Genomic DNA, 24,263 nt, shown 5'->3' with positions numbered 1-24,263 from the left:
AAATCAAAAGCTAACTTGTTTCAGGTTATCCGTGCACCTGGAAAGTCATAAAAAGTCATGAATTTCTGTATTGAACAAAATTTGTCATGAAATGTCATGATTTTAACTATTTTTTTTCCTTCAAAAATGATGGAAAGTCATGGATTTAGGTCACCGAAAAATCATGGACACCGAGTTTTCAAAATGGATTTTACCTCTCCCCCTAATTTCATGGTGTTCCAAATATCTGAATTTGTAACAAAATCCCCACTCACAGTCATGCTTTATTAAAATATAGAATGTTTTTATCATGTTCTTTATAAATTATGGTGTTCTTTCAAAAAATGAAGGAAAAAACATAATTTCTATAGCGAATTATCTTTTTAACTTCTGTGATTTCAAAATTTTTATTATTATTTTTTTTTAAATTTTTTTTTATCAATTTAAAATTCTAACTGAAGCAAGCTAGTTTTTGCCGAAAATGTTTTATTCCAAAATGAGAACAGAAAAATCGGGAGTATTTCTTCCCTTTCTAATGAACAAGAAAAGTATCTTTAGATTATAATTCTGCAGAAAAAATAATTTGCTTTCGTATTTTTTTCAGCTATTTTATTGTTCCAACTCTTTCTTTTCTCTGTTTTTTAAATTTAAAATCTATAAATATGAAAATGTAGAATATAACTGTTTTGGTTACACCTATCATTTCAATTAATGTTATTATAATGCTTTTTAAATATATTGTTCTGTTTTTGTCGGGAGAAAATAATAACTTTGTTAAGTCATGAAAAGTTCTTGGAATGAGTAATGAATTTGAAAATCTAAAATGTAGCAGATACCTTGTTGTTTAAAAGTAAAATGTTCAATAATTTTCCAAAATTCTGTCAACGCCAGTCAATACCATCTCCTTTCCTACAAGTAGTGATGTCATTTTGGACCAATAGCGTGATCCAGCCACTTTGAAATTTAGTGGCTCTTGGGAATTACTGTCCAAAACAAAGGTATAATTCTATGCCTAAATAGGCATAGTCTCTTCTAGAAGACTTTTTAACATCAAATTGATTGGATAAAAATGGGTTGCCTTAAAATTTGGTCGATAAAGGAGGTTCTGTTGTAAATAACTCATTTTTCAGCAATTATTATTTTTTTTTTACCTTGATTTTGTTGATTTTATTTCTAGAGTCAAGAAAGCCTTGCTGAATTTGAAACATTAGAGAAACGTGTTCAGGAAAGTTCATTTAATAGTGATTCTTCTCTTGTGCAGCGTGTTGTGAAAGGAGAGCGTCTTGTGAGTAAAATATTCTTTTAATTCTTCTAATTCTTAAGTATTTTCTTTTTAACCCTTCCCTGTCGGATTTGTTTTTCGAATTTCCGATCCAAAAAAGGCTTTTTTTATAGCTGAAAATTAATATATATCCTTTCCTAAATTCGAAAATGTTGAATATTTTTGTTAGCAAGCAGTTTTTTGCTTGACCTATTCGTGGGGAAATATGTGATATCCGGTCCACTGATCTCCAGTTTTCCCAGCAATGCACCCCAAGTTTTATCTTAAAAAAATACACTGTGATAATATATTTATTAAATTTTACTGTTTTAAGATGTTTAAGATAAATATTTGCATAAATTTATTATTAGAATCAGGTAAAAAATATTTTTGAAAACCTTTCCTTAATAATTTTCGAAACAAAAATAGTTTTCCTACCTTATACATTATAACTATTTTGACATGCAATGGTAACACTAATGAAAGCGAAATTACAGAAAGTACAAAATTACTTTGATTTCAAATCAAGGCTAGAAATCTCACTGTGAAAATTGTGAACAAAATAGGGCTCTTAGCAATGCTCAGAAATACAAAAATAATTGCAGGATTTAAAAAGACGTGTAAGTAGCAACCAATTTGATTTCAACGATGCAATTTTTCTCTTTATCTCATGGCATGCAGCGCTGACCATACTAACACAAAAATGCTGAACCTATGAGATGCAATTCTGATAAAGAAGGGGTTAACAAAGTTTGGAATTATTTTTGCAGAATGAAAGGATTCTATAAATTGTCACAGTGTTCTTGACTATTTCAAATCCATTCTAGTCCTATTTTTGTTGTTTACTCAATTTTGTTTTTAACACATATTTTTAAAGACACTGCATAAAATGTGTTAAAAGAAAAAAATAACTTTTCTATTTCTGCTATATTTAAATTATCATCTTTTACGATAAAGTTTCTTGTTGAATGAGTTATAACCAATCCTGTTCTAATTAATGTTTAGATTTCATTTTCAGAATTATTTTGTATTGTTAATGTAATCTAAACTGAATGATGTTGATTTTGTTACCTAAATTCATATACTTGTTTTTTTTTTTTTTTTTAGGTGCCCTATAAACCTGACAACGTTGGATTGTAAGTTTTTGACTATATAATATAATTGGCCTATGCATATATTTATTTATGTAATATATTTAAAGTTTTTAAATTAACTAGCAACATTTGTCATGATTTCGTAATAAGTTTTATCTGCAAAAGTTGATCACTCTCACTCAATTTTCTTTAACTTATTTATACAAAGTAAATTTATTAAAATTGTTTTTTTTTTTTTTTTTTTATTTATTTATTTTTGTTTCTAACAATTTTGATTGAAATTTTCAATTGTCGAGCTCTTAAATTTTGGTTTTAAGCACTTCATTTGAATGAGATTTATTTTGTGAACACAATTATAATGCAAAGTATTGTTTTTTTTTTAAGTTTTAATTATTTTGCTTAACTACAATATGCATACTAAGGAAAATAGATAGTAATAAATATTTGCATAATATTGGCTTTCTATTGGATGATAGATATATTGTCCTAGACTTCGTCTGTTGTAAAATTTTCTTATCATGTACTCTGACGAAGTCTATTCTGATTTTATTATAGGAGTAATTATTAAAGAGATTTCCTCTTTTGAAGGGCATATAAAAATGTGTTTTAAGCACCATTGGTTGTTCTGAGTCTGCTTTATTTCAAGCTCTTTGTTTTTAGTTATTAATTCCAAAGTTAACTTAACCTAAATTTTAATTATTTTCGTTATAAAACAAGTTTTTTTTATTTTGAAATTAATGTTTTATTTATTTTGTTTTTAAAATACTTGATTTAAATAATAATATAATATTTAATTTCTAAATAAAGAAAACTTTTTTTTGTTGATAATATACTATAAAATACAAAGTTTGATTAAAAAAAACACATCTATTCCCAAATTTTAAAACATAATGGGGCATCAGTACTTAAAAAAGTTCTTTTATCTATCTTACTCTTGGAATTGATTTTGGAGCTTGATATGGAAACTGCTAAATGTCTGTTTTAAATGCAGAGTTAATATTTTTCATAATTATTGCTCGGATTCATGATTTTCCTTTTTTTTATCACTTTCAAATTTTTTAAAATCATTTTCCTATTTTTGTTATTTGAAATTTTTTATTGAAAATAAAATATTTAGTTGAAAAATAACCACATTGTCGTAAATTTTCGTTCTCAAATTTTTAAATACGCTTAAACATTAATCAAGTAAAGCTTTAAATCCATGGATTGATAAAGATTGAAGTCAAGCGCAGGCAAATCAGGTTTTTCAGTAGGTTATTAGATGGTTATTCACTAATTGGTTTTCTTAAAGTTTAGTATGTTCAAAAAGTTATGTTTTGTCAGTCAGTTTTTCAACCTGAGTCTTTTAACCCACTGGCGGTTAAGCAAATGGGTAAATTTGGGAGAATGTTTCTCCCCCATACACTATTCAACTGTCTATTAACATGGAAAAACCGGTTTTGCTATGCAGAGAAGACTGCAGGTTAAAATGCGACTTTTTACGTGCAGAACCGTCACTGGGTTAAGTATATATCGATAGTTTTATTCTTATACTGTAGTATAATCTAATTTAATTAGAACTTTCTTTTTAAAATTCTATTATTCTAAGATTATTTGAACATTTTTTAATTGCTACATCTTGTGATCTATCGATCAATTAGTAATATAAAAATTTTTTATTGAACGTTTAAATAATTTACTGTCAATTATTATTAGTAATAGTTTTCTGAATTGTTTTTCGAACACACTTTTTATATTCCATATTTTTGTATTTCACATCATGTTTTTCTTTTCTAAAAATTTGCTTTTTCCTGTGTGCATATTTTTTCTTCTTCATTATGCCGTTCAATTGTTTATATTAATATTAAATAAGCGCACATCCTCTCAAATAAGAAGAACTTTTTAAATTCTCTGAGGTAGTGCCTGAAATTAGGAATCCTCTATTTAAATGACCATGTTTTGTATTCTTATATTCCAGGATTGCAAAAAGGAATTCCATTTTTGTTGGCGATAAAATTCTTTTCCAAATAATTATTTTTAATTACAGTATCTAGCGTCGTTTTCATATAAAATAATTTAGTTCTACTAAATTTAATTCTATACGAAGAATAATCTATTAATCATTTCATATGGGTGAGCTTAATATTGATATGATTTAATAAAATAAGTTTTTTCAGCACATTTTGATAACATTTTATTGACATTGAGAGAAAAATATGAAGTTATTATTCATTATGCATCATATTATTTGTTTCTAATTATAAGATTTTGCCTATTATAATAAGATTTTATTTATTTTTAGACAGCAACAACATTCAGATACAAGTCCTTTTAAATCACTATTACACAATATTAATATCTCAAAATTTCGAGGTGAAGCTCTTGCGAAAAGAAAGCTAAAAGAAAGTAAGGGGAACATCAAGGAGCAAATGGAAAGTGGTGATGCTGCTAGAAAGCAAGTAGAAAGCAATGAAGTTCAAGAAAAGAAAAAAGAAAATATTAATGCTATAATATCTGATAATATACGAAGAATGGATAATTTGCAAAAAGAAGTAAAGTCTAAACATGAAGAAATTTTAAAGAATGAAAATTTTGATAATGAAAGATGTAGCACTCCAGTTAATGTACCCCCAGAGTTAAGTTATCCTTCATGTTCAAACGTAAATGTTGATAAACATGGGGGAAATCAACAGGATCTAAAACTTACAACAAAAGGTATTGATAATGTTATTTTAATTTTATTATTTATTTATAAATGTACTTGTTTAAAGTTTGAAATACTTGCATTTTTCAGAAGCTACTGATCTGTTGAGAGACTCTTTCCACCTTGTTGAAAATGAGGTTTGTTTTCTTTATTATTTAAAGAATTTTCTATAAGATCGCTATCTGTCATCATTCTTTATAAATAATTTAAGGATATTATTATTTATTTGAAAAAAAACAAATAATGAAGGAAATGTATGCAAAGTTTTATTAATGTCTAATCATAATTTAAAATCTTATATTGGTTAGTTCTAGGTATTTTCTTTTCCTTATAAAAACATACTTATTTTTGTTTGAAAAAGTTCTTCACCCAATTTTTTTCATTCAGTATGGCCACTGACCTGGAAAACCTGGAATTCGCAGAGAATTTGTTAATACCACTGGAAATCATGGTTAATTTCCAAGAAATTTACCCTTAGCTCCAGATATCAACAATTAGCTAAATTGTTTGTCATATTCAATAAATTATACAACATCACTGTATTTATGTAATTTTATTGCATATGTTTCAAATTAACATAAGGCACTTTTATGTAACTAATTATGACTTTTAATGATTAGACTGTGGCACTACCTTGTCATCAACTCTATTTTAATAAATGATTCCATTTTAGTTTTAAAATAATCTAAATCATATTAGAATAAATCCTATCTATCTAAATGAAATATTTATGAAAATATTAGGTATGAAATAATAAACAATTTTATTTTGAAATACTAACATTCTTAATGTAAATGCCAAATGTAATCATATATACACGCCGAGTGTTCCGTGAAAACCACCCTTCGAATGTATTTTTAGTATCCTTTTTAAAAATAAAAAAGCATATGTATGGGATCGCAAATTAATATTTAATCGAGCGAAAAACAATAATTTAGTAACTATTATTGATATCTGACAAATTGCAGAAGTTTGTTTTTTCTTGATTGCGTAATTTGCAACTCACAATGTGCATATTTTCTTGTTTACATTTTAGATTAAGATTCTAAAATGCATATTACAGGCAGTCTTTACGGAACACCCTATATTTGCATACAGTCTGCATTCTTTACTATGGCGCTAATCCCCATTACTGTGACCCTTCCATTTGAAGGTCTGGCAAGCTGTAAATTTCAATTATGGTTACCAAGTTTAGTTTTTCTTTCTCCTTTTTTTTTCTTTTGCTAGAAAATCACTGAAAACTAGTGTTGAGCATTTTCGTATTTTCCAAACCGAAGGATTCCATTGAAAATTAGCTACTTAATAGCAAGCCAAAGTTTCAGAGAAATAAGTAAAACCAACACACGTTGCTCCACATTAAACATTTTAATAAAAGAAGAGTTCAGTGACCCCACCTTCTTGTATCTATTTGACAAAAGCGGTTATATGGAGCACTGACTGTATTATTTATATTTATTTATGTGTGTGTGAGCATATATTATGGACTTAAAATTTTTTGCTCTAAATTAGAATCTCAAAATTAACAGCTTTACTTGTCAATCTTTTAATTTTGTGAAATGCTTTTTCTGTTTAAAATTAGATAAAGGAAGCTTGATGTAGAACAAGAGTACGTTAGAGGAAACTGATATTATTCATGCAATACAAATTTAATGTAATGAAATACCGTTAAATTTAAGGAAATTTTATTGTAAATTTTATATTTTGCTAAGCTCTTTATTTCAAAATTGTTAAACTTAACGGTGTTTATTATTATTTTTTAAAAGAAAATTACGTATGGGATCATTAAAATGTACTTACTTTGAATTTAATTTTGAATTTTACCTCTTTGAATTTAATTATAAAGAATCCGTTGTAATTTCCTTGTTCCAAATTTAAAATTAAGATTTCGAAGATTTTCTATATACTTTAATCACTATTTGAGTACCTGGATAAATAAAATAAGCAACCAAAATGTTAAGAGTTTGCAACTATGGTATGGCATGTCTTAGTAAAATTTTTGATACTTTATTTTCAATGTTAATAAATATAATACTGTTCATTTATACCCATTATATATCATGTTTGTTCTTGCTGTTGTCTCTGAAAAACTGCTTATTGGAAATTTAATTAATAAGAGTGACAACAGGTAATCTATATTTGAAAATAACCTTACAAATTGGCCAATTCAAATATAATCATGTCATAGTCATTCAACTTCTTTTTAATATAAAAGTGACTTAAATTTCAGCACTTTGATTCATTTCTTTAACAAATATTGTATTAAAACACTCATAGGAAACGTATTTCATGTTTTAGGATGCTTTATGTGATAAACATAATTCTGATAACCTTCAACAAAATGAAATTAAAGAAATAATGAAACAAAAAATTGTTCAGTTGGAGAATGAGATTGCGATCTACAAGGAATATAATGCTCAATTGGAAAAAAGGTGTAAGGAAAGAGATGAGGTAAATATTTCTTTATTAAGCATGCTTGTAAGTTTTAATAACTATTTGCTCTGTTTACCTAGTTTAAGAGCTAGACTTAAATTTGTTGGATCCTTTTTCCAACTACAGTAGAGTCCCGATTATCCGAGTTAATATGGAACACGACTAACTCATATAACCGAAAAACTTGGTTAAAGCGAAGAGTATAAAAAAGGAAAGAAAAAGAGTAGGTATAAATTCAGGTGTGATTGTGTTCCGGATTTTTTCGCTAACCTCAATCCGAAAGTTTCCGGAAATCTAAAGTCCAGAAGTTTCAAGGAATTGTCGATCACATTTATATATAAAAATATTAGAACTAGAATTTATACTTGACATCTCTTACATTTGTAAATATTTTTCTGGTAAAATAATAAATGTGATTAGAGATAAAAGTAAACTTACAAATAATTATTCAGTTAAATTATGCTGCATATAATTCGTTTAGAATATCATGTTTTGAAAATTTCAATGATTTAAATTTTTAAAGATATTAATTTTTTGAATGATTTTACTCAAGAAAGTTTCAGAATTTTTGAGTTAGACCCACAATTGCCCCTGTAAATGTAATACAGTAGAACCTCGATTAACCGAGCTTCAATCAACCGAGGTTTCTGTTAACCGAGGCAAGTCTTTTTTTTTTTTTTTTTCCAAACCTTTTTTTTCTCTCTTTTCCACAATGAGCTTGGAAAAAATTATACACATTTTAGTTCGTTGTCCGTGTTATCTTTTCACTTCTACCCCTCAGCACACCCGTATCACTTCTTCCCCTCAAAAGCACTCAACTTCCAAGAAATATTACACCCTGAGAAGACAACATCCATGAATGCTTTGTTAACAGTGGTCATGTGACTCTATTGAATACCAGGTGCAATATGTTATCGGACGCTTCTTGTTGGGGGAGGGGATTGGCGACTCTCACAATAGGCATTGTAAGAGTCGCCAATCCCCTCCGATAACATTCTTTTGTTTCCCTTTTCTTTAACGAATTCCCTATTTCGTAGTAAACCTTTGCTTAAATCATTTCACATTTGACCATCGCACTAGTAAGTTGTTCATATTTAAAATGCCAAATCAAAAAAGAAAGAGAGTTGTTGTTTCGATGAGTAAAAAGCTTGAGGCTATTAAAAGAATTAATAATGGTGAGAATTTGAAAAAAATTGCTTTGGAATTTGGAGTTGGTGAAACCACTGTAGGCGATTGGAGACGTAACAAAGCTCAAATAGAGGCTTTTTGTTCAAAGATGGATTCCTCAAAAGCCTTAGAAGGACGATCGACATTAAAGAAAGCAAAAACTGAAAAACTTGATGAAGCAGTCTATCTTTGGTTCAAGCAACAACGCGCGCAGGGCATTCCTATTTCCGGGAACATTCTAAAAGAGAAAGCCCTTCTTCTCAGCCAAAAATTAAACGAAAATGAAAGTTTTTCTGCAAGTCAAGGTTGGTTAGATAAATTTAAAAAGAGACATGGAATTCGACAACTGGCGATTGCAGGTGAAAAGTTGTCTGCCAACATACAATCTGCTAAAGACTTTGTTGAGAGATTTGAAGAAATGATTGAAAAAGAAAATTTGACATTAGATCAAATTTATAACGCCGATGAAACTGGCTTGTTTTACAGAATGATGCCATCGAAAACTTTGGCATCTAAAGAAGAAGCCAGTGCCCCGGGTTACAAGAAGAGCAAAGATCGAGTATCCCTTCTAATTTGTGCAAATGCAAGTGGAACTGATAAATTACCCCTGCTTCTCATCGGTAAATCAAAGAAGCCCCGACCATTTAAAAATATTAATGTGAATTCTTTGCCTGCGAAATACACAAATCAGAGGTCTGCTTGGATGAATTCTGAAATTTTTGAAAAGTGGTTCTATCATGACTTTGTACCGCATGTAAAGGAACATTTGGCGCAGCTAAATCTCTCACCTAAAGCAGTCTTGCTGATAGACAATGCTCCTTGTCATCCGGAAGAAGAAATGCTCATTTCAGGAGAAATACGTGTGATTTTTCTTCCCCCAAACGTGACTTCGCTAATACAGCCAATGGATCAAGGGGTAATTGAAACAACGAAGAGACATTACAAAAAGAAACTCATCACTCATATTCTTGAATGCGAAGAAAACATAAATGAGGCGCTGAAAAGAATAAATGTGAAAGACGTGATCTATATGGTTGCCCAGGCATGGCAATTAGTGAATCCAGCAACAATTCGAAAATCATTCAACAAAATAATTGTTGAAAAGAGGAGACAGTGTGAATCCCAGCAGACGGAAAACACACCGACAGACGCGGAACTTCTTGATACCATCAATGGAATTGAAGGTTGTGAAGAAGTCTTGGAAGAGGACATTTGCGAGTGGTTGGATGTTGAAAATCAGCATCCAAATTTTGAAATTCTCAATGACGAAGAAATTATACAAGCCGTTAATCCTTCATTGGACATTAATGACACTGAAAATGAAGACGAGGACTTTGAGGGTTCTACGACTATAAGTCATAGTGAAGGTGTTCAAGCATTGACAACCGCCCTAAAATATTTGGAGCAAAGAAACGATGCTACACCGATGGATCTCCTGTTGCTCAAAAATTGGCGCGATAGGGCAGCCCATGATAGAAATTCTGGACTTTTGCAACGGAAGGTAACAGACTTTTTTAAAAGAATGTAAATTTAACAAATTTATGTACATTAAATTTTAAAAATACAGTATTTTCTTGAGATTTGTGTTATTTTTGAAAATGCATCTTTCGATATTTAACTAAGTATAGTTAAAAAAAAATTCAATTTTACTTTTTAAAATTTACTACTAGCCTTGATTTCCTTTTTAAATCTTTTTAGCTGTGAAACATAAGTTCATGTATGTTTATTTTTATCATTTAAAAAGCGTTCTATTGTTTTTTGCTTTAAAAGTTGTTAAATTCGCAAGCACCGAAGGTTTTTATACATGGTTTCTATTAACCGAGATTTCCGATATCCGAGGTACTAGCGGTCCCAATTAGCTCGGATAATCGAGGTCTTACTGTATATTTAAAAACTGCAAAATTTATACGAGTACATCACATAAAATTCATATTGTTATTAAAAAGCTTACTTAAAAACACTTAAAGAGCATACTTTACGACAATGAAAGAGTTTTTACTTAAAAAGGTCCTTAATCGTTTTTTGTTTTACATTACTTTAGCGCTTCTCTGCAGCAATGTTTTGCCTTTTCTTTGGGGGGGGGGATAACAGGAAGGCTGGTGGTGGCCTTTTGTTCTATATATTCAATAGCTTTCAGTTCATTTATATGGGAGATTTTTATATGTTGATTTTCATTATCACTGTCTCCATCATTTGTGCTAGATTCATTTTCATTATTGACGATATTAACAATCATTTCATCGGTTGTCAGCATGTTTTCCTGAGTGTTTGGAAGATGTAATTCAGAATTTTTGTCAGCGGTAGTTTTGAAAATAAAAGAAAAGAACGAAAAAAAAAATCTTTGAAATATTTGATAACTCAGTAAAAGTGGATAATCGGGACTCTACTGTACTTTAAAATTTATCCAAAATCATAGTCAATCTGAAAAAATAATCCAGGATAATTGTAGCAATAAAAGTCTTTTTAAGAGACTGCTCACTTCAATGTTAACATTATTTCTTTCTGTTGACATTCACTGTCCCACCTATTAAGTTTTGAGGTACATAAATATTTAACAATTGTAGCAATTTAACAATTGTATTATAATATCTAGATATTAAGGGATAGAATAAGTACTTTTTACAATTCTATGAATTTAAAATATAATTACAGAATGCTTTAAAAAAAACTCTTATAAACATTCAAAAACTTTAGGTAGGCTTTAAATATTCTAGAAAGGCTGAAATTTTTAAGGGATCTTATTTCCCTATATATTTCCTAAGTTTATGAACCGACCACTCAATTTGATTAACTTGCTTAAAATTTGAAACCGAATCTTTATTTTTTCACATACAAGCGAAATTGGTTCTTCTCTACTTTAGTGATAACTATGATAATCTCAATATCGTATATTCTTACACTCTTTTCTATTTCAAACCACTATCCTTGTTAAAATACTTATCTTTCTTCTTTTTTTTTGTAATATGGCCTATGTTTATAAGCTGTATATGTATATAAGCTGTTAATATGGTCTATGCTTTGAGTTAGTGACTTATGCCGAATTGTAGCTGTACATTTAAAACATGAGTGTCAACCACATCGAAATCGGTCACAGGAAATATCTCTTGATGGAGAATTGCACTTACCTATATAATTATGTATATTTTTTAGGTTTATATATCCTAATGTGCATCGTAGTTATTATGAATATGCAATTATGAACTTTTAGTAGACTATTCTTTGACTATTCAATAATAGACTATTCTTTGTATTCAGGTCACATTTTCTTCTATTTAATCTGATAACATTGAACCAATTGTCTAATTGTATTAATTGAATTAATAAATTCTAGTAAATGTTTATTTTTCTATTTTATTATTAATAGTAAATGTATTTGGCTTTAAATAAAGGTTTCAAGAAAATTGAATAAAGAATATAATGACATAGAAAAGTATAAAACTGAGCAGATGAAAAAAGTTGATGAAGAAGTTGAAAAAGCAAGGCAACAAATGAAGTAATTTGTCAATATTATCATTGTTAATTTGTGTATGCAGTATGTTAATTAGTTGCATTTTAAGTCTTTTGCCAGTTAGTTCCCAATTTTTTGAGAGACTTGTCAAATATTTATGTTAATTTCAGAATTTTTCAAAAAGAATTAAAAATATCTCATATTTACTATAAATTTGTATGTTTGTAAGTATTTTCTAAAAAAGTAATTTTTCAAGGAAAAAATCTGTATAAGGATAGCATATAACTTATGTCACATTTACACTTAATGTAAAGTGACAAATTAATATCTAATTTTACCTATGTTTTAATTTTTCTTTAAACGTTATTCCTTTTTTCAATTTGGGCAATTTTAATTTTAACTTTCTTGTTGACCTTTCTCACGGTCGTTGCGGTCATCGCACTTCCTGTGGGGAAGGTCTACCAACCCCTCCATTCACGCCTTTCTTTTTCTTCTTTTAATTTTAGGGGGGCTAACTAGCCAATCTCTTTCTTTTAAATTTCAAACTCTCCGCCTCTTTAATTTTAATTGGCCGTAATTTTTCTGGTCCTATACCAGTTAAGGAATTTTTAAGTCTTTTTAATTGATTCTCTTTCTCTCGAGCCTTCTGGCTGGTTCCTTTTTTTTCTCCGAGATGCGGACTTCGGTCCGTATCGAGGGATTTCTTTTTTACATTTTTTTTAACCTTTATCTTAAATTAAATCCATAGCTGTAATAAATTTCTGAAAAATTTAAAATCAACAGTTTTACCTTTAATTTTTCTTTAACATTAAAAGTCCTCTCAAATTTAAGTTTTCTTTTCATATTTATTTTAACGATTAAGTTACTCGTTCTTTTATATTTTGCTTTTATGTATGACACCTTCATTGTTTTAATTCTCTTATCACCCATCTCTATTAATCCCCATTCATGTGTAGTAAATGTAACGATCGATATTTGTTACTAAATAAAAAATAATTTGTTAATAAAAAATAAAAAAATTTATTTTTTTAATCACTTTGTTGGTAAATACCAGCAGCTGTTTAATTTTTATTGCGGATTATTCTATCAAATATTTTGTTCTAGCACACTGAGTGAACAAAAATCTATCTAGTTTTATTTATTTTTTGATAATTATCTCTTCAAAAAAAAAAAAATCTTTTTTTGCATCGTAACCTTTTTGTTAATTATCAAGTGTATAAGTTAACATAATGTTTTTTTAAAATTTTTAATGTACTGTGGGTATACAGTCTCAGCAACATGACAAATTATCCACTTGCTCATTTGAATTTTACATATTTTTCTCTTTTTTCATTTGCTTTTAGAGCAAAATGTGTGTTTATATTTTATATATATATTAATTTTTTATGTATGTGGCTTGTTATCTGTGCTTTCTATTTTTGTACAGTCTACTCACCCACTCTTTGCCTAGGCAATAGAAACAACAATCTGGTTTGTATGTAATACAGCACTCAATCATCTCATCTTCCAATTTTTTTTCACATTTGCAACAACATGAACTTTCTTTTCAAGGAACTTTAACACAAAAGATAACAATGTATTAAAACTTTCCACCTGTATACACCAATAATTATTGCAGGAACGTACCTCAATTTGTAAATCATTTTGTCTTCCATTTACTTTTAAGTTGATATATGTAATAATTAAAATGAAAAATTTTATTCCCGTTAGGAATATAATTTTTCTGGGAGAAGGTGGAGAATTGTGATAATGTTAATTATCACAAGTATTTGCTTTAATTTTGTTTTCTTAATTTGCTTTACTTTTATTTATCTTAACTCTCAATTTATTATTTACGAATTACTGCTTTTAACTTCATTTAACATTCAGTTTACATTTGAAAAATTTATCAATTTATAATGTACATGTTTATTTACTAAATTTTTTTTAATTATTAACTTTTATAGATTTATTGTATTTTATAATTTTTTTATGCAATTGTAATTTATTTATATTATCAATTAGTGTTTTTTTCCTTTTTCGATCATGCATTCCCCCCTTAATTTTATAATTACCTATATATATATTTTCGGCCTTAATTATATTCATTATGACATTTAAATCATCTTACTATTTTTAATCATGACTATATCCAATTATTAGTACATATACCAAATATTTCAATCTATTAGTTATAATTCATAAATTTACTTTACCTTATGCGCACCAAATAATAATTTTTATTTAACTCTTACAACTTAGTTGTGTGTTTGAGTATTAATCATACAAGTAGCTACTTTATCTATAATTTTCCTTCAGTTATTTATGCTACACAATTAGGCTATATCTTCTTGACATGTTAGCATCTTTTTTTCTTTAACTACTCGCAACATAATATTTTTGTGAAGCATGTAAATTTGACATTTACTATCACAATATGGTACTGAATTTAGAATGTGAGTTCAAATTTCCTTTAACGATTTATACTGTAATCTTCTATTTTTCAATATATTACATTTATTCCAACTGCTAACATTTTAAGCCTTATTAAAATTCAACTTATAGCTTTATTTTACTTTTTAAGCTTCTCCTTTATTTTCTTTATATAAATTAAGGAGGATATTTTACTAAATTTGATATATTTAAAATTGAATTGAAATTTGATATATAAATAAATTAGTTATACATGTCAAAAAAATTCTAATCATCAAACGTAATTGATTAGATACTATTAAATATTTTACATGATTCCTAATGAAACACTTTAATGGAAGACAATTTTAATGACTATAATTTTGTTGTAACTCAGTAGTACCTTGACGTTCTGCAATATTTTTCTAAAAATTAAGTTGCATGTGATGCATTTCTCTGTAACATATGACTAATAACTTTATTTTTCTCGTTAAGTTTAGCAGACCGAAAAAATAAACTTACGAAATATTGCATTTTATTCACATGTTAATATGTTCCTTCCAAATTTGTATTTTAATGTAGATTAGAATTTTTTCATTTTTAAACAAGATTTCTGAAGTATTGTGTATTTTTAGAGCAGTGATATTCACATTGAATTAAAAATATTTAGAGTGTTAAAAAAAAAAAGGAATCTGTTTTATACATTTGTGTTCTACTTAATTAAATAGTGTAACATTTTCGTTTCATTAAATATTTTTGATTTTCTTAGAAAATTTTCTTTTTTATTATTTATCCTCCTCCACTACTCTAGTGTGATTTCGATCAACATTTAGGTAGGAAAATAGTCATATTTTTACGAGTTATGTATTTATATGTATTGTTAAAAATAGCTATTGCATAATTCTACAGCATTGCTTTCTCTCTTTGCTAAAAAATATTTTATCTCTTCTGATGCAGCATCGCAGGACAAACTTTTTATCAGAATATTTAAAGTTGTAAGATTTTTAAGTATATTGTAATTTGTAACATAACTTAAAGTAACAGTGTCCAGTTAGTTCATCTAATTTTTATTGTCAAATTTAATTTAAGTATTCCTCAAAGATTCTCATTTATAAAACTAAGATTTGCTGAAATTTTTCAGGAGAGAAAGGGAAAGTTTTCAACGATTGAAAAAATCACAGAAAGAAAATTTCTCTCGTAAGGAGCGTGAAGAATTGTCAGCTTTGCGGAAAGAAGTATGTTTTATCCAATATTGAAATTTGTTGTACCTTTTTTTCTAATTGCAATTACAGTTCAATAGTTTTGATTTTTTAAAAAAGAATTGTTTACACCCTATGCCAAACTATTGGTTTTCTGTAATTTAAATGGATTTTAGTTCCAGCATCAACAGAAAGCATTTAAAAACTATGGATGTCACTTATAAAAAATTGAATAATTATTATTTGACACATCAAAGCATTTTCTATTTAAAGCTCATCTGCCTAAGGAAAACCTGAGAAACTCAGGAAATTTAAAAAATTCAGGAAATACTCAAAGGAAAAACTTTAAGCTTTCCACTCAGAAAAAAATTTAAACCTAGAAAAATTTAATTGAATTTATATATATATATATATATATATATATATATATATATATATATATATATATATATATATATACACAGTCCAGTCACATTAATGTGACCACCTGTCAAAATCCAGAATAACCACTTTTGGCAGAGCGAACCGCTACGAGACGTGCAGGAAGAGAGTCGGTTAGGTTTCTGATTGTGTTCACTGGGATATTGAGCCATGCCGACTCCAGTGCCATGGCCAGCTGCCCAAGATTACGCGGCTGAGGATCCATGGCACGAACAACCCGATCGAGGTGGTTCCAAAGATTCTCGATTGGGTTTAAATCCGGTGAGTTTGCTGGCCAGGGGGGTGCGGTAAATTCATCCTGGTGTTCTACGAACCACGCACATGCACTGCGAGCTGTATGACACCTCGCATTGTCCTGGTGGTAGATGCCACCATTCTGAGGAAAAATCATTTGCATGTAGGGGTGGACGTGGTCCACAAGGACAGATACGCACTTGTACTGATCCATAGTGCCTTCCACAATGATGAGTGCACCCAGTGAATGCCAGGAAACCATTCCCCAAACCATAACGCTCCCTCTTCCAGCCTGCAGCCTTCCGGCAATTGTTGCAGGGTGTTTGCTTTCAGACGTTTCACGCCTAGCATAAAATGTGATTAATCGGACGAGCATAAAATGTGATTAATCGGAATAAGCCATCTGTTGTCACTCTGTGGACGTCCAGTTGCGGTACTGGCGTGCAAATTCCAGTCTTCGTCACCGATGAACAGCAGTCAGCATAGGTGCATTAACCAGGCGTCTGCTGCGGAGGCTCATGCGCAGCAACGTTTGCTGAACAGTTGTTGAGGATACACTCTTGGTAGCCCCTTGGTTCATTTGGACGGTCAGTTGCTCAACAGTTGCACGTCTATTCGTCTGAACGCATCTCCGTAGCCTTCGTTCGCCTCTACCATCTTTGGCCCGTGGTGCGCCACATGTGCCACCTCGCTTGTTTTGTATAGTGCCATTTTGCCATGCACGGTATACTTTTACCACGGCGGCACGCGAACAGTTCACAAAATCAGTCGTTTCCGAAATGCTTCCACCCTTGGTCCGAAAGCCAATAATCATGCCCTTTTGGACGTCAGATAAATCGCTACGTTTCTGCATTGCACCAACGACTGAAATGCTTTTCGATGCCCTAGGACATCCAATAAATACACTACACTGTAATGTGCTGCCACCTTCACTTTGTGATTGGTTATTTCAGGTTTAAGTCGAAAGTAGGTGGTGGTCACATTAATGTGACTGGACTGTGTATATATATATATATATATATATATATATATATATATATATATATATATATATATATACTATGGGGCTAAGCCCCCTGTTCGCTGCCGCTCACCAACCTCGATGATTGCTTTGCAATAATTGTCGTTTCTTGGCAGAAAACAGTTTTTCTACTAAAGTTAATATTATTCACTTAACATATATGTACTAAAAGGAATTCTGTTTAAGCTTGTGCCTCCTTTTCCCACATCCAAATATTATTATCTATTAGTATTATCAATTACTATTATAAATAATTAGCTCTATTGGTGTCAAACAAATTTGATGAGTTCATAACTGTAATTTAATATTTTCGCTCCCCAATTAGGCGGATATATTAAATGCTGTTTTTGTTTTGCATCTTATTGTGTATGAAGCTGATCATTAAGTTCTAAATCATTTCACAGATATCTTTAACTGTAATTAATTAAGTATATTAATGTTATCAGCGCAAAAATTATAATTGTAAAACGGTAAATAAGGTTAGACCACCTTTCTAAAAAACTTTATCGGGAAAAATATACTTGAGGGTGCCCCTTGGCGAAATTGGCGACTTATGTTTGGCGCCAAACTTATTTGCCCGGAAACCACAAACAGGACATTTATATCTGTTACTAATTAAACCTTCATTCATACACCAGTCAATCACTGTTTTATTTTCATTGTTATTAAAATCATACAGAAGCTTAAGATTTATCTTATTGACAGTATTCATTTTTAGTACCAGAAGCAAAAATGACCTTACCAGCCGGTATCCAAAGTAGAACTAACGGATCTCTGAAATTTCATTTAAAAATTCATTTAAAAACAACGCTAAATTCTAAACTAATCAGAATCACGATTAAAATCTAAACCAATCAGAATCACGATTGGTTTTCAACATCGCCCAGCTTGGCGATCAATCGCGATCGCAACTTGGCGGGGGCACCCTCAAGTATAGTCTACCCAACTTTATCTTAAAATGTAGCACAGAATTACATTATAATAATAAAAAAAAAAAAATTTCTTTGTTTTTAACTCTTGAATTAGAAACGTAATAATAGCAGTACAAAAAAGAAAAAAACTTTAAATTAGGGATACAAAAATATTTATAGAGAAGCAATTCGCGATCGCAACGAACTATAGGGGGCGTTGTTGTATGAGACGCATACCTGCGATTTCTATATGAACCGTCATTCAGTTACTCTGGAGACGTCGTTAATGTGGCGTGTAGCATTGCAACGTTCCTTCTTTAATGTGGCTTATTAAATTTAAAAAAGAAAAATGCTTGATATTCTTTCTTGTACAACCGAAAACAAAATGGTATCTCTTTTTATTAGAGAAGGAATATCCAAAACACATCGGAAAAATATTTGTACATGAACAGAAAAAAATATGTATATTCTTATAAGAGTTAAAACCTAATGCCCGAGAAATAGTATTACTAAATTTAATGATATAACATGAAAGGCCCATTTAAACTTTACATTCTATAGTTTTAAGAATCATATTACTTCAAAAATTAAAATGAACAAAAAGTATACATAAGCCTCATAATTTTATGAAATTTAATTTTGTAAACAAAGTTTTTTGACAACAATTTTTATCAAAAAATTTCAAGTTTAAAAAAAAATCATTATTTAGAAACTAAGAAACGTAAAATAAAGAATGCTGACGAAACAAAAACAAAAAAACAATTCTTTTTTGTCGCCATTTTTAGTGCTACGAAAATTCGTCTTTGGGATTTGCCAAAAACAAAACAAGATGCAATTTTATTTTTTCAGGAGGGAAATATTTTACCGAAAAAAACGAAAATGTACCAATTCCCACAACATGAAACTTTATCTTGGTAAACGTACGTTTTGGAAATGTTATTTCATTTGGAATCTTATTTATCAGAGTTCATATGGCGATATGATTGTTTTGAATCTATGCTAAACTCTATATCGGCTCATTTTCCACCGAAATACGATTGACTATTTTGATTTTAAATAAAGTGTTTTATTTTATGAATTGTCGCAAAACTTTTAAGTGTAGATTGACGGCACTTAAAAACCGTCAAATCTGTAGCGGCGGTGACGTTAATACGTAAGTACCGAATTTTTATTCCATACTTTTCTGAATCATATTACTTCAAGCATTGGAATATACAAGAAGTATATATAAACACATAATGTTATACCATTTAATTTTTCAAAAAAAGTATTTTGAGAACAATTTTTATCAAAAAATTATAAACTAAAGAACGGAAAATAAAGAATTCTTAGGATAAAAAAAACAATTTTAAGAATTCTTTACATTGAAATAAAAACTTTCATATTGTTTCTTTTTTTATTATTCTTATAGTTCTTAATCAGACTTAAAAAACCATTCTGTAGAGAACCATCATCAAATGAAAAAAAATATTTACAAGCAAATTTTTTATTGTAAAAATCATTGCACTTACCTGATTTATAATTCCCGGAGAATTCCAAAATGATAAGTTCCTTGTTTGAAAACTTTATTCTCAAATAATAGATACATAGTTTATCCCTTCATTACTTTTAGATAACATACTACACAGCAAAATTTTATAATTGATATGAATTTGAATATGTAGCTAAAAACAGAATAGCTGAATTCTAGTTGAACTTATTCTTTCAAAACTAAAAAAAACTTGCCAAGAAAACGATTAAAATTAATTAAGAATCAGCACAAATGGCACTATTTCAAGTAACTTGGATAATTTTTTATTGTTGTTTTCCGAATTATATGGATACAGAAATATATACTATTCTATAACGAAGAAGAATATGCTATAACTATTACAATTCTGTATGTTCTGAATTCATATTTATTCACTGGAATGACGAAAGCAATGTTGACTTCACTTTAATTCGTAATGAATTGAAGACAGAAGAAATGCATTTTACCTTAATACACACATCTGTAACAGTATCCGAAATCGGAAGTCATCAGTTGCAAGTTTGTTGATAATAGAAATAAAAAATTATTGAGGAATTTTTCTTCAAATGTTTGGCATGTTCTGTTCCTGAAAGATTTACTAATATTCTGGAGATTTTTTTCGAGTTCTTCGGCCTTTTCCTTAGGGAAATTTTGTTTCTTATTTGCTACTAAAAAATGGTGTCTGATTCTGTCAATGACTTTGATGGAACTAAATGAAAACGTGATAAATTAATGTCTGATATTTACAGGCTCCCGCTAGACGGCGTACTCGAGCGTTGCGATCGCGAATACATTTACGACTTTTATTCATTTTATGCTGATGTCAACCAAAACAATGTGGAAATGAATGAGGAAAAACTGGATCCTACCACATGGTTTTCTGGCTAATCCTTCTGTGATTGGCTATGTGTCATCATTTCACTCTCTTCTTATATATATATATATATATATATAAGTTCAAAATGAAGAATAAAACAAAGATAAATTATAGACATATGAAAAAAAAGGGGGGGCAAGGAAATAATAAGTAAAAAAATAACAAACAACAGTTTATTTAAAAAAAAAAAAAAAAAGATGAAATCTTATTTAAAAAAACCGGACAAAAAAAGATATAATCTTTTTTTCAGCCCACACGATTATATCCGCAAAACAGAGTGCTTTATGATATTGTATCAATAAAGCCAAAGCAAAATATATTAATACAATAGTGTGAGGAGCACTCAAAAAAATTTTTTATATACAAATAACAACAAACAAAATAGATCACAAAAAGTAAATATAACATGTAAGAACAGATAATAAAATAAAATAAAAAACATTAAAAATGGAACTATAAAGCGAGTAGCAAAATCAGATCAACTTACATGGACGGTATATTTTTCAAGAATGATTTAAAAATGTTTTCACAGAAAGATTGCCAGATTACAAAATATGAAAACAAAAGCGCAAATTGAGTGTAACAAGAGGGTTTTAAAGTGTCGTTCTTACTGCACTGCTGAAGTGATTTGTTATTCTGAGCTTTGATTTGTTAGTTACCAAGGATGAGCCCAAATTGGATGTGCGCAAGGTAATATTATACTGGATAATTTTAAAAATTGATCATAAGTAGTTTTAGAAGATAGATGTTTATTTAAGAAAAAATATAAAATCGAAAAGAGAAACATAAATTGCCTGTTTTGCAAATAATTTTAGCTGCGGATTTTCATGATATGGATTAGCAAATAGAAAAATTATAAGTTGATCTGATTTTGCTACTCGCTTTATAGTTCCCTTTTTAATGTTTTTTATTTTATTTTATTATCTGTTTTTACATGTTATATTTACTTTTTGTGATCTATTTTGTTTGTTGTTATTTTTATAAAAAAATTTTTTGAGTGCTCCTCACACTATTGTATTAATATATTTTGCTTTGGCTTTATTGATACAATATCAGAAAGCACTCTGTTTTGCGGATATAATCGTGTGGGCTGAAGAAAAGATTATATCTTTTTTTGTCCGGTTTTTTTAAATAAAATTTCATAATTTTTTTTTTTTTTTAAATAAACTGTTTGTTATTTTTTTACTTATTATTCCCCCCCCCTTTTTTTTTTTCTCCTTCATATGTCTTTAATTTATCTTTGTTTTATTCTTCATTTTGAACTTATCTAATGAGTTCTGATTACTTGCAGCTTAAGCGCAATAAATGGAACTTATTGTTTTTCTTAACCTTCTTCGTGTTTTCTTATATTTATATATATATATATATATATATATATATATATATATATATATATATATATATATATATATATATATATATATATATATATATATATATATATATTTAACTCTTTCCTTCAAAATAACAAGGACTATTTGACTTGAGACTATTCCTCTAGATATTACAATTCTTAGGATAGGAATAAACTTTTATTGGAACTAAGTAAAACTTTAATGTTTTTTTTTTCATGTGTAAGTGTAATTATTACCTTAATAAGAATTCTTTTAATTTAGTTTTTTTGTACTAAAGATAAAGAATTTTTTAAGTAATTAGTGATAAATAGTCTTGTTTCTTATTTTTAGAATATTTGGAAGTATTTACACTCAAGGGTTTGATTTGTAGCTGTATCATTTTGTGAATAAATCATAATACTGTATAACACTATGAAATAATGTGTAGGAATACTCTGTTTTATACTGATATTTATGCATATTAACTTTTATTTTCAAATGTTTGTAATATTTTATTGTGCCGATGCACATATTTAAAAACATTTTTCCTGAAATTAAGTATGAACTCTGTTATTTTTCTTCAATAGAATGAGGAGCTACAGGAAGAGCTGAGAAGACAAAAAATAAAATTTACTAAAGAAAACAGGAGATTGAATAGTCAATTAGTTGCAGCAGAAAATGAGAGAGAAGAATCAAAACTGAAAGTGATTACTTTAGAAGAACAAGTTGATGAATTACTCAAATCTTTAAGAGTAAGTACAAGTTATCTGCGCACCTGGAAGGTCATGAATTTCGGTCTTGAACAAATTCTGTCATGATTTTAACTATTTTTTTTTTAAAAAAAATCTTGGAAAGTTATGCCGAAAAATCCGTATTTTTAAAATGGAATTTACTCTTCCCCCTCCAGTTCCATATATCTGAATTCCTAACAAAATCCCCACTCACAGTCATATTTTATTAAAATATGTGTTTTTATCATGTTCTTTAAAAATTATGGTGTTCTTTCAAAAAATGAAAGAAAAAACATTTCTAGAGCAAATTATCTTTTAAACTTGTGTAATTTCAGAATTTTTTATTATTATTTATTTTTGTTTATTTTATAGATTTAAAATTCTGACTGAAGCAAGCCAGTCCTTAATTTTTTTAATTCTGAAATGGAACCGAAAAATAAAGAGTGTTTAAAATATAATATGAAAAGTGTCTTTAAAATATAATTCTGCAAAAAAAGAGAAGAAAATGATTTGCTCTTATATATTTTTCAGCTATTTTATTGCTTCTACTCTTTCTTTATTCTGTTTTTTAAATTTAAAATCTTTAAATATAAAGATGCAGAGTATTACAGTTTTGGTTATATCTATCATTTCAATTAATGTTATTATAATGCTTTTTTAAATTTATTGTTTTGTTTTTGTAAGAGAAAATAGTAACTTTGTTAAGTCCTGGAAAATTTTTGGAATTATTCATGGAAAGTCATAGATTTGATAATGTAAAATGTAGCATATACCCTGCAAGTAATTTTATTTAAGCTATTCACACATAAAGCATCATATTTGCTCCTATTTTTGAAAAAAAAAACTTTTTTAAAAAAAAAAAAAAAATTTAGAATTTACTTGCTAAGATCATAAAAATATGCTCGTTAGTTTTAAGAGCTGAATGTAGTGTGTTTTGTTAATTACTGACTTTTAAATTTCAAGTGTGTTTCATTTAAGTTACTGCTTTTAAATCTCTAAATAAAATGTTTTAAATTATTCTGCCAATTTTTATTCATTTTACATAAGAAATTGTAAACAATGTGTGCAAATCTTTTAGTTTATTTGTTTCAGTTTTACTTACGTTCCAAATTACACTTACGCGACAACTGGTATTTCTTTTCTAAAATACGTTGAATATTATTCTAATTATGTCTCCTTTTTGTTGATAATTTTGTTTTATTATTTACTAGGCTAGTCGCTATCGATTCAAGACACCTAAATCAAATAAGTCTGATCAATATGAAGAATCAAGGCAAAAAGATGATGATTCATCTACAGCTGATAGCTTTAATAGTAATGAGAAAAAGGATACAACAAAAAGGTAGTATAAGAATTTTAAATAGCTCTTTCCCTTATGAATAAATTGTATTTTAAAGGTATACTTCAAGGCATAACTTGTTTCATTAATAGTTGTAACTTTTTATAATATTCACTTATTTATTAAATTGTTTGTTCCATCACAATAGCTTTTCTGAAGCATTTGAAGCATAATAAGAACAAAAGAATGGAATAAACAGGGTATCCGCGCACC

General features: G+C 28.6%; 1 protein-coding gene across 4 annotated transcripts in view; it reads left to right on the top strand.

Moving 5' to 3' along the window:
• Nucleotides 1-24,263, top strand: part of LOC107436836 (uncharacterized) — a 53,389-nt gene that overhangs the window by 14,716 nt on the left and 14,410 nt on the right. For all 4 annotated transcript variants that reach the window (XM_043047412.2, XM_043047413.2, XM_087165516.1 and 1 more), the window contains 9 exons: nucleotides 1,157-1,264; nucleotides 2,348-2,376; nucleotides 4,616-5,028; nucleotides 5,108-5,154; nucleotides 7,313-7,465; nucleotides 12,004-12,107; nucleotides 15,595-15,688; nucleotides 22,568-22,732; nucleotides 23,923-24,053. In XM_043047412.2, the coding sequence (XP_042903346.2) occupies nucleotides 1,157-1,264; nucleotides 2,348-2,376; nucleotides 4,616-5,028; nucleotides 5,108-5,154; nucleotides 7,313-7,465; nucleotides 12,004-12,107; nucleotides 15,595-15,688; nucleotides 22,568-22,732; nucleotides 23,923-24,053 (1,244 nt within the window). The remainder of the gene's footprint in view (nucleotides 1-1,156; nucleotides 1,265-2,347; nucleotides 2,377-4,615; nucleotides 5,029-5,107; nucleotides 5,155-7,312; nucleotides 7,466-12,003; nucleotides 12,108-15,594; nucleotides 15,689-22,567; nucleotides 22,733-23,922; nucleotides 24,054-24,263) is intronic.

The sequence above is a fragment of the Parasteatoda tepidariorum genome, chromosome 6 (assembly GCF_982258835.1).
Source record: "Parasteatoda tepidariorum strain Cologne lab strain chromosome 6, Ptep-v5.0, whole genome shotgun sequence".
NCBI classification, from domain to species: Eukaryota; Metazoa; Arthropoda; class Arachnida; order Araneae; family Theridiidae; genus Parasteatoda; species Parasteatoda tepidariorum.
Note: the sequence above shows the minus strand (reverse complement) of the source record. Positions and strands in the feature narration are given on the sequence as shown.